The following is an 11793-nucleotide window of genomic DNA, read 5'->3' as shown; positions in this document are numbered from 1 at the left end:
TTTATTTTAAACTTTCTGAAACATGGTAGACTTAGGTCTCGAGACACTCCCCAGATAGGGAGCCAAGGCCGGGTCACCACTACTTGGAAAAGACCCGGGCCGGGAGAGTACCGGCCAATAAGAAGAATAAAAAAAAACACTTAAAAAGACAAAAATGAGCAGTTTCTCTAATTTTGCGAGCAGCAACAAATCACTTTCCTGTTTAAGCCCCCAAATGCAGTATCCCATCATGTTTTCATTATAAGATCCTTGATATCTGTGTCCAAAGTCCGTTATATCTTGGTGGAAGCGCTCCCCTTGCTCATCTGAGTATGCTCCCATATTCTCCTTGAAATTGTCAAGATCATTATCAAGGATATGGACCTTAAGGGACATCCTACAGGCCATCTGACCATAGTTTTTTTTACCAAGGTCTCAGCAAGTTCCACATAATTATGAGCCTTGTTGTTGCCCAGAAAGTCCTGTGCTACAGCAACAAAACTCTCCCAGGCTTCCTTTTCCTTCTCTGTGAGCTTCTTTGGAAATTCTGAGCGCTCCATGATTTTCCTGACTTGTGGCCAATGAAGAGTCTCCATTCATCTGGATTGCATGCAATTCCAGTTGCATAAAACAGGCCTGATACATCATTACAGTAGGACAATCTTTCTTCATTAGTGAAGAAGCTTGAAAAATGTTGGTTACGTTTTCCTTGGCTTGTCACTTGCACACTTTCATCCACCAAGTCCCACTCCTTGAGCCTTGAAATTAAAAGCTCAGCATTTGACTTTGTCAAACTAAGATCTCTGATAAGGTCACTGAAGTCTGGTGTGGGTAGTAAGGATTCCTCTCAACAGCTACGTCTGTGAGATCATAGTCTTGTTCACCGTACTCCTCATTTTCTGATTTGCTGATTTCTTCTGATGGTTGACTTCTTTCTGGAGGTGTAGGTACAGGAAGATCAACACTGTGTGGTACTGGTGCAATAGAAGAGAAGAAGGTCTGGATAATAAATAGTAGGTGCATTTTTCCCAGTTCGGTGTTTGGAAGGATCCACCAGACAGAAGCAACAGTTGGTTGAGTGATCAGTGGGTTCACGTCATATTCTAGGAACAGCAAACTTCCTGGCATTTTATTTTTTCCTCTATTCCATCCTGTAAAAGAACAAAAGAATTAGTTTCTGTTACATACATTTCATTTAAAAAAATGTTGCTATTCAAGATTTTACCCTTCACATAACTAATGACTATTACCTTCCAATGTTTTCTTACGATGTTGACAAGCAACATGAGATGCCCAGGTCTTGTCTTGGTGCCCAACTGGCATGACATAATATGTTTTTTTTTAGATGCTGTTACAGAGAACTTCTTTGCTCTTGTCTTAATGAACTGAACACATTGTTACGAGTCCGGGTTTATTTTGTGCTTTTAAGCTTTTTTCCGGGTAAAGAGTATAAGATCGCTTCTTCGTAACAAGACGTTGGATTACAAGCGGGACTTTAGAAAGTCTTCAGAGTATCACAGGTTTAATCCACTTAGAAGACAAAATCCAACATGTAAAATATTTACGATCTTTAATATAAAATATTTATTACAATACTTTCTTTTCTTCTCTCTTATTAATTTATATGACAGGAGCTATATACAGAAAGTACAAGTTCACGATTGACTTCGTAAACAACTTAAGGTATATGAATTTACATACATGATAATTATACTAGAAAATTCACATTATCCTTATCCTGGTAAATCTAATAATACAGTTCAACCGTGATCCAAAAGATCCTAAGCTCGGGTAATGAGTCAAGCAAAACTCTTGAAAGCCAACAACAGAAGAAATTAACGAAAGCAACTATACATCTTTCTATAGAACTCCGAGTCTTTAAACACAATACTGGTATGACGTTTTAAGCCTTAGCAGACTTAAAACCAATATGAAGACCTGTGTCTTACAGCGAAAGAAAGTCTACAAGACACTTCTTGTGAGACAACCCAGTATAACAAGAGTCATGGAAGACTCTGTCCTTTAAAGATCTTTGAGACTTCTATGAGACCACTCAAGAAGAGAGAGATGTTTTTCCAGCTCAAGGCTGAACCAGACTGCCTGATCACACGTTCTCCAACCCAAACGTCAGGTAAGGGTCACGTGACTCACGTGATTGTGATGGCTGGACCACTAAAACTCATAACAGTTGTTGGCAAGACGGTTCCCTACCGTCAATAGTTATTTTCCTTATTTAACCAAGGAAACATCCTACCTATAATACTTAGCTAATTATAATAAAGATAATGATGATGATGAACTGATAATATATCGCCGACCATCTTCATTTTAGCTATTTAATGACGATGCTGGAGATATAATATTAAGTGAATGTTTCATTACAGTTTGCAATGTTCAAAATAAAACACTGAGCCCTACAGTGTGTACAACACACATATATATATATCAGAATCCATCTGGAGAATAATTGCATCCTCTTGATGCCATTTCACTTCTTCTGATATGTCGTCTCACGTAGCCAGAGCTGAACTGACTGGTGGTTCGTAAGCTCCTGTTTTCATATTAGCCAAGCAAAACCCTAGAACATAATAGTTTTATGTAAATCTTTCTTGACAGTGTTCCAGAAGTGTCCTGACCAAAAAAAACAAAGTTCTGGGATCAAAATTGTATTTTTTAAATTTGTTTAGCTATAAAGAGTTGGGAAATGATGATTATTTCCCAGGAACACCACAAAAGTGAAATTTTGTTATATAGTGTTACGTACTACAGTACTCTTTATATTTCCACCCACACCATAGGTATGTGGAGACTATCGCCCACACCATGGGTACGGTTTGATTACCACCCACAGGATGGGTATGGTGTAACCACCACCAACACTATGGGTATGTGGTGACTACCACCCACAACATGGGTATGGGGTGACTACCACCCACCCCATGGGTATGGTGTGACCACTACCCACACCATGGGTATGTTGTGACCACCACCCACATCATGGGTACAGGGTGCATAATGAAGATATTAAACTAAACTGCTGGTGTCTCTGCCACCGTTATCGTTTACTCTGAGACTCTTCTGGAGATATTCTTCAATGTACAGATCAATATTTCCACCTGTTCCACAATCATTCTCACCTGCCAAAGAAAAAAAAATCATCTTATTAAACTGGAATCGTGCGAGCATCGGAGTCCCAGACTTGAACATTCAGGTTTTCGTACCTTCTAATACCCTCTGTAAAAATGACCGCTAATTCGTGATTAATTCCCTCCATTCTTTCATTTGCTGTTCAACAGCTTCCTTGGAATAAGTTATCTGATCAGCATTAGTGGCCCAATTCAAGCATTGCAACAAATGCAGATGTCTTGAGTTTTTACTTAATCTTTGAGAAACAATATTTTCTTCCAGTGGTTCATCAATACCAACTTGAGTGTGTGATACTTAACCTGTTTCAAGCATTTATTTGGGTAAATAAATATTTGTTCTTCAGTCACAGAAGCAGAGTTATTATCTTAAGTGTTGTGTGTTACCTGTGGATTCGCCAGCGTGACTTACGATAACTTAGGTTGGTTGTTTGGGTAGTTCTGGTGCAAAATTAAAATTGTACGCATTTTAAATTAGCATAGCTTCAGTAAACCATTTTCAACTGATGCTCAGCCTCCTGAGTGCTTAATCTTTTTTTTAAATCTGGAGATGCAGGGTATCGATCCCCGTACCTCTCGCATGCTAAGCGAGCGCTCTACCATCTGAGCTACATCCCCGTGACTGGAGGTGCAGGGGATCGAACCCGGGGCCTTTCACAGGCAAAGCGAACGCTCTACCACTGAGCTACACCCCCTTAGCAATAACAGTGTGCGATTATCTACTTGAAGTTATTTTGTTGAGCTTTCACATTTTGTGCCTTAATTCTGGGATTCGCATCAACTTCTCGTGTGCTGACTGCTGTGTTGATTTATAATGTGATCCACGATCTCTACCTCTGTGAGGTTGTAGAACTGTAGTCTTGCGCTTCAAGGACACCAATAGAAATAAGTCACTCTGACTTTTATGGTTTTTCCTATGTAATTTACAGTATGTATGATAACTGTACTGATGTGTACCAGTGCCTAAATATACTTACTTTGCATTCAGTTTCACCTGTCTTAGCTCAGGTTCTTCTCGTGCTGGTCAATCTATGTTTAGTTAGTTATTTAGGTACAGGTAAACAAACGTATAATTATCACACATAGTAACATACGTGTAAATCGTCTAGGGTAACAAAAAAGAAAGTCAGACAAAGACACTTTTTCCACTGGTGTCCCTTTGTTTATTCTTCTGAGTCTCCTGCATGTGTCGGTACATCAAATATTTCCTCTGGCGTAGTGTGGCACTTCACTGGTAACCAGATATAAATATGTTCATTACCACTGTAAATTTTTTAGCTATGACAATTTTGTGGCCCATTCACTGGACCCATTATGTTCCACTTTACTCATTAAATTTCCACCCACACTATGATTAATGTGATGACTACCACCCACTCCATGGGTAAGGGGTGACCACCGCCCTCAACATGGGTTGAGGTGACTTTCGCTGATACCATGGAAATGAGCGAACTACCACCCACACCAGGGATGTTGGGTGACCAGCACCTACACTATGGGTGTGGTGTGACGAAATCCCACTTCTTGGGTATGGGGTGAGTACCACTCCATCCATGGATTTATGGTGACTATCACCCACACAATGGGTATGAGGTGCATAATAAAAGTATTAACCTACACTGCTATTGTCTGCCACTCTCATCATGTACTCTGAGGCTCGTGTTCGCATCGCTATTGGGCCGTGCGGACGTGCTGCGCAGTAGCTCCTGATTGAGTTGGCATTTGCGCAGTGTTGACGTGTACTTGGCTCTGTGAAGACCTGTTTGCGCGCTCTCTAGAATTGAAGCAAGATGCCCTCCATCGAGCAACTTTACCAACAGCTTAAGGAAGAATTGAGGTTGGCGAATTTGGAAATTCGGCGATTGACCGAGGAAAACAAGAAGATTCGTAGTAGTCCTCCTGTTTTGAGTCCTCAGGTCAAGAAGGGAAACTGGTCAGTGGCTGGACAGCAGGGAAAGAAGTTGACGATCAAGAAGACGAATGGAAAGGTAGAAACGATGAAGAAGAAAGAGACTGCCGTGGAAACTGTTGTGGAAACATCCAATACATTCTCAGTGCTACCCGACGAATGTGAGTTGACTACTGGGAACGACACGACGAAAGACATTAAGGAAGGTAAGAATATTGTTGTTGTTGGGGATAGCCAAGTTAGGTATATGGATAGGGCGTTCTGCTTGAAGGACAGGAGTAGGAGACAGAGAGTTTGCTTTCCTGGGGCTGGGATGGAGGATATTGTTAGCCGTCTGGATGACATCATGAGAGGTAATGGGAGCAATCCTATTATCTGTCTCAGTGCTGGAGGCAACGATGTTGGCAGACGTAGGAGTGAGGACCTGATTAGCAGGTATAGGTCAGCAATAGAAATAATTAGAAGTAAGGGTGGGAACCCTCTCATATGTGGTATTTTGCCAAGGAGGGGAGTTGGAAGTGAATGGTTGTCCAGGGCAATTGGTGTCAATTGCTGGCTGGACAAATACTGTAAGGAAAATGCGGTAACATTCATTGACAACTGGGACCTCTTCTATGGCAGAAATGACATGTATGCTAGGGATGGGGTTCACTTATCTAGGTGTGGGGTGGGAGCACTGGCAACTGCAGTGGAGGGAGCAGTTAGGACTTTAAACTAGGAATAGTTAGTGGTATGGGTTTTGGCAGGAAAACAGTGAAGTCCCAGTGTAGTAATATTACGAGTTCTAGGGGAACTAGTAATAATAAGAACGAGATAGATATTGAAAAGCCAGGGACCTTGGGTGATAAGGACAGTAATAGGTTTAGTAGAAAAATAGAAATGAGCAGGAAGGGTAAAGAGAAAGGAGAGTCTTTCAATGTTTATTATGCTAATTGCCGTAGTGCTAGGAATAAGATGGACGAGTTGAGATTAGTTGCTAGTGTAGGTAACATTGATGTATTTGCCTTAACTGAGACGTGGTTTAATTCAAAAAGTCGGGACATGCCTGCGGAATGTCATATTCAGGGTTTTAAATTGTTCCAAGAAGATAGAAGTATTGGGAGGGGGGGTGGGGTGGCATTGTATGTCCGAGATCGCTTGAACTGTTGCATAAAAACGGGTATTAAGTCTGAAGTAACACATACAGAGTCTGTTTGGATAGAATTTTCAGAGGGGCATGAAAAACTGATTTTAGGAGTGATATACCGTCCCCCTAACTTAGATAGGGACCAAGGGAAACTACTATGGGAGGAAATTGTTAAGGCCACAAGGCACGATAATGTAGTAATTCTAGGAGACTTTAACTTTAGTCATGTTGATTGGAATTTCTTGACTGGGAATTTAGAATCGTACGACTTCTTAGAAGTATTTCAGGATTGTTTTTTGAAGCAGTTTGTGACAGAACCTACAAGGGGAAATAACCTGCTTGACTTAGTTATGGCAAACAATGAATCCCTTGTTAATAATTTAGAAATTTCAGAGGAACTGGGTGCTAGCGACCACAAATCAATTACATTTAGCATTGAATGGAAGTACGATAGTAGCGATAACTCAGTAACAGTCCCAGATTTTCGCTTAGCAGATTACGATGGGCTTAGAGAACACTTATCATCTGTTGACTGGGGTAACGAAGAGAGCTATCAATATGACAGTTTTCTGAACACTATACATGCTGCTCAAAGAGCGTTTATCCCATATAAAGAAATTAGATCAAATAGAAATGACCCAAAATGGATGAATAATAGGCTCAAATATCTACTAGGGCATAAGAAAGGAATTTATAGGCGTATCAAAAGAGGTGAGGGTCATCTTATGAATCAGTATATTGACATTAAGAGGGACATTAAAAAGGGGATAAGAAAAGCTAAAAGGGACTATGAAATTAAAGTTGCTAGGGATTCTAAAACTAACCCAAAAAGTTTTTTCCAGGTCTATAGAACAAAAGTTAGAGATAAGATAGGTCCCCTTAAAAATAACTATGGGCACCTTACTGACAATGAGAATGAAATGTGCTTGATTTTAAATAATTATTTTCTCTCAGTTTTTACACAGGAAGACACTAACAATATTCCAGTAATTAATTTTTACAGTGGGCTAGAAGAAGATAAATTATGTAACATCACAGTCACTAGTGAGATGGTTGTGAGGCAGATAGACAGACTGAAGCAAAATAAGTCGCCGGGTCCTGATGAGGTTTTTTCAAGGGTTCTTAAGGAATGCAAAATGGAACTCTGTGAACCATTAACTAATATTTTTAATTTATCTCTTCAAACAGGTGTAGTGTCTGATATGTGGAAGATGGCTAATGTAACTCCTATTTTTAAAACAGGGGACAAGTCGTTACCGTCAAATTACCGCCCAATAAGCCTGACCTCAATTGTAGGCAAATTACTAGAGTCAATTATAGCTGAGATTATAAGAAGCCATCTCGATAAGCATAGCTTGATTAATGATACTCAGCATGGATTCACAAGAGGCCGGTCTTGTCTAACTAATTTATTAACTTTCTTCAGTAAAGCTTTTGAGGCTGTTGACCACAATAAAGAATTTGATATTATTTACTTAGATTTTAGTAAGGCTTTTGATAGAGTTCCGCACCATAGACTGTTAAAGAAAGTGGCAGCTCATGGCATTGGGGGAAAAGTGCTCTCGTGGATCGAGTCATGGCTCACTGACAGGAAGCAGAGAGTGTCCATAAATGGGGTTAAATCCGAGTGGGGATCTGTAACAAGTGGCGTTCCACAGGGATCAGTCTTGGGCCCGTTGTTGTTTATAATATATATCAATGATCTTGATGAGGGAATTACTAGTGATATGAGCAAATTCGCCGATGACACAAAGATAGGTAGGATAATTGATTCAAACGTAGATGTTAGGGAACTTCAGGAGGATTTAAACAAACTCTATTCTTGGTCAGAAAAGTGGCAGATGCAGTTCAATGTAGATAAATGCAAGGTTCTGAAGCTTGGGAGTGCCCATAACCCTAGTACTTATAAATTAAATGATGTAGAACTTAGCCATACAGATTGCGAAAAGGACTTGGGGGTTATGGTGAGCAGCAACCTTAAACCAAGACAGCAATGCCTAAGCGTACGTAATAAGGCAAATAGATTACTGGGATTTATATCAAGAAGTGTAAGCAACAGAAGTCCAGAGGTCATACTGCAGCTTTATACATCATTAGTAAGGCCTCACCCTGATTATGCAGCTCAGTTCTGGTCTCCGTATTACAAAATGGACATAAATTCGTTAGAAAACATTCAGCGTAGGATGACTAAATTAATACATAGCATCAGAAATCTTCCTTATGAAGAAAGATTGAAGACTCTTAAGTTACATTCACTTGTTAGACGAAGAATGAGGGGAGACCTGATCGAAGTGTATAAGTGGAAGATAGGTATTAATAAAGGGGATATTAATAAGGTCTTGAGGATGTCTCTCCAAGAGAGAACCCGCAGTAATGGATTTAAATTAGATAAGTTTAGATTTAGAAAGGACATAGGAAAGTATTGGTTTGGAAATAGGGTAGTTGATGAGTGGAACAGTCTACCTAGTTGGGTTATTGAGGCTGGGACTTTGGGTAGTTTCAAATCTAGGTTGGATAAGTACATGAGTGGGAGGGGTTGGATTTGAGTGGGACTTTCACATCAGAGCTTATTTCTTGGGTGGCATTGAAAATTGGGTTGGGCAAATGTTTTGTTAGTGGGATGAATTGTAAAGGACCTGCCTAGTATGGGCCAGCAGGCCTCCTGCAGTGTTCCTCCTTTCTTATGTTCTTATGTTCTTATCAACATACAACCCGGCTTGTGGTTGTGCTCTTGCACAAACACTACATCTACACCATACCTAATGAGCATCTCATGAAACCATTCACACTTCCTAGAATTTTTCAGACCATTAACATTTATAGAGAGACTCTTGAATTTGTCAATGGAGGTTTGCCTTTATGTATTGCACCACCTTTCCCTTTATACGCCCTTCATCTTCAATCACCATTCTGTGATCTGCTTTCACATGCCCCTTGCCCCTGGACCCCCCAGGTCCATGCTCAATCACTTCAGCCCACACCTTTTTGCCCGAACGCTGTGCCGGAGTGAGCACATCCACATCATCCACGTCCGAGGGCACTGCCGCTCTCTTCCGTGACACTCGAGCCTTTCTCCCCGCCTCCACCTGGAAGCCATCCCCATGCACTTCCGCCACCACCGTGCCAATTTGCAACCCAGCCTCAACCTGGGTCTCTGACATGCCTCCCCCCCTCTCACCACCTGGAACCCCAGCAGCATCCAGGGCACCCACAAGCCCCTCAACTATGACCTCTCCTGGGGTCCCTAACAGGTCGTGGAGGACTGAATCAATGGTAGCCTCCACGGCCCTGTCCTCACCCAGTGACACCACATCTTTGGTCTCCGGTGCCTGCCCGGCAGTGCATGTCTCTCTCGGAAGAGTTACACACTCTTCCTCCCTCAAGGCCTCCTCGACCTCCACACTCCAAGCCTTGTTCAAGGAAACCGACGCAGGTCGTGCCAAATCCAACGTCTCAAGGTCCTCTGATGCCTCCTTATGCTGCTCCTTCGCCTGTGTACCCTGTTGTTTAACACACTGCGCAGAAATGTGATCATAGGCACCGCATAATCGACAGGTACGTTGTTGCCCTGCGTAAGTCACCATTACTTGAGTCCTGAAGTCTTCTAGGAAAATATAGGAAGGAATAGGATGCCTCAATGTCATTTTTAAGGAAAAACTTCCTTCAGGCATCCTAGAATACGATCCTTCCTTCCATTTCCCCAATGTCGCCATATGAACAGTCCCAAACTTCTCGAAGACAGCACGTAGGTCTGCCTCATTAGCCTCAAAGGGTACATTTCTTATCTTCACCCACGTATAATGGCGGGACACATCATGTAGCCTTACCGTCACTGCAGGATTCACTGGTACACAAAGATCTTGGAACCTGGCGACTATGTCCTCATATACACTTGCATTGAGAAATTTCACAAAAATTCTATATGCCCCGTTCAAGGCTACACCATACAGCTCTTCGTTGGCAATGCCGTATGTGTCCCTGATGATGGCAGGTAATAAAACTTGAGCTGAGTGGGCATGCACAGCCCCACGCACCACTTCTATGCCGACAGTGTTTACCCTTCTTCTTGCCGGCTGCGCCATTTTGAGAAAACCAAGTTGTCACCGGCTGACAGCAGAGGGCAGGCTCAGCTCACGTCCGCTCGTCCCAAAGGTTGAGCGACGAATGACAGAAGCAGAGTTATTATCTTAAGTGTTGTGTGTGTCACCCGAGGATTCGCCACCTCACTTTCCTCAAGTAAAGCGATTAAGTAAAGGATTTTTTTTTTTTATAGCTGGATAACCTAGGTTGGTTGTTTGGGTAGTTCTTGTGCAAAATTAAAATTCTACGTATTATAAATGAGCATAGCTTCATTTAACCATTTTCAACTGATGCTCTGCCTCCTCATTGCTCAATCCTTTTTATAAAATCTGGAGATGCGGCGTATCGATCCCCGTACCTCTCGCATGCAAAGCGAACGCCCTACGACTGAGCTACACTATCTTGTCAATAACAGTGTGCGATTTTCTACTTGAAGTTATTTTGTTGAGCTCTCATATTTTGTGCTTTAATTCTGGGATTCGCATCAGCGTCTTGTGTGCTGACTGATGTGTTAATTTATAATGTGATCCACGAACTCTTCCTCTATGAGGTTGTAGAACTGTAGCCTAACGTTTGAAGGACACAAACAGAAATGTCACTTGGTCCGATTTTTTCCGATATCCTTTGTAAATTACACTATGTATGATAACTGTACTTATGTGAACCAGTGCCTAAATAAACTTACTTTGCACTCAGTTTCACGTGTCTTAGCTCAGGCTCTGCTCGTGCTGATCAGTCTATGTTTAGTGAGTTATTTAGGTACAGGTAAACAAACGTATAATTTTCATACATAGTAACATATGTATAAATTACCTAGGATAACAAAAAAGAAAGTTAAACAAAGAGACTTATTCCACTGATGTCCCTTTGTTTATTCTTGTGAGTCTCCTGCATGTGTCAACATGTGAGATATTTCCTCTGGCGTAGTGTGGCACATCACTGGTAACCAGATATAAATATGATGAAAACTGAGGCACATGTGCATCATCTGGGTATCTTTATTATAGACGATTCGCCATCCAGTGGCTTCATCAATACAGATTCAAGGATATAATTTGAAGACAGTGGAACTATATACAAAAGATGAGGTAATCAGTACCTCAGCCTTGGATCGCTCTTTTCACCAGCTCCAAGGCTGAGGGACTGATCACCTCACCTTTTGCATATAGCTCTACTTTCTTCAAATTATGTCCTAGAATTTGTATTGATAAAGCCACTGGATGGCGATACGTCTACAATCAAGATACCCAGATGTTGCACATGTGTCTCAGCTTTCTTCTTGTCGGTACTGTATACGATTCTTATACAGATATAAATATGTTCATTGCCACTGTAAATTTTTTAGCTATGACAATTTTGTGGCCCATTCACTGGACCCATTATATACCTCTGTATTCTTTAAAATTTCCACCCAAACCATGGGTATGTGATGACTACCACCCGCACCATGAGTATGGGGTGACCACCGCCCTCAATATGGGTTGAGGTGACTACCGCCTATTCCATGGGTATGAGGTAACTACCTCCCACACCATGGATATGGGGTGGCCAGCACC

At 41.5% G+C, this 11793-nt stretch overlaps 1 protein-coding gene and 2 non-coding genes across 3 annotated transcripts; all 3 read right to left on the bottom strand.

Moving 5' to 3' along the window:
* Window positions 1-203: 203 nt before the first annotated feature.
* Window positions 204-2049, bottom strand: LOC128685641 (uncharacterized). The gene is made up of 2 exons (XM_053772186.2): window positions 1230-2049; window positions 204-1130 (listed from the first exon to the last, which is right to left on the bottom strand). Exons 1-2 carry the CDS (start codon window positions 1300-1302, stop codon window positions 769-771), a joined length of 435 nt encoding a protein of 144 aa, XP_053628161.2. The 5' UTR covers window positions 1303-2049; the 3' UTR covers window positions 204-768.
* Window positions 2050-3667: 1618 nt separating this feature from the next.
* Window positions 3668-3740, bottom strand: TRNAA-AGC (transfer RNA alanine (anticodon AGC)). The gene has a single exon. It is a non-coding gene; the product is annotated as a tRNA-Ala (tRNA).
* A 5-nt stretch (window positions 3741-3745) lies between these two features.
* Window positions 3746-3817, bottom strand: TRNAA-UGC (transfer RNA alanine (anticodon UGC)). The gene has a single exon. It is a non-coding gene; the product is annotated as a tRNA-Ala (tRNA).
* Window positions 3818-11793: the final 7976 nt, after the last annotated feature.

The sequence above is a fragment of the Cherax quadricarinatus genome, unplaced genomic scaffold, assembly GCF_038502225.1.
Source record: "Cherax quadricarinatus isolate ZL_2023a unplaced genomic scaffold, ASM3850222v1 Contig979, whole genome shotgun sequence".
NCBI lineage: Eukaryota > Metazoa > Arthropoda > Malacostraca > Decapoda > Parastacidae > Cherax > Cherax quadricarinatus.
Note: the sequence above shows the minus strand (reverse complement) of the source record. Positions and strands in the feature narration are given on the sequence as shown.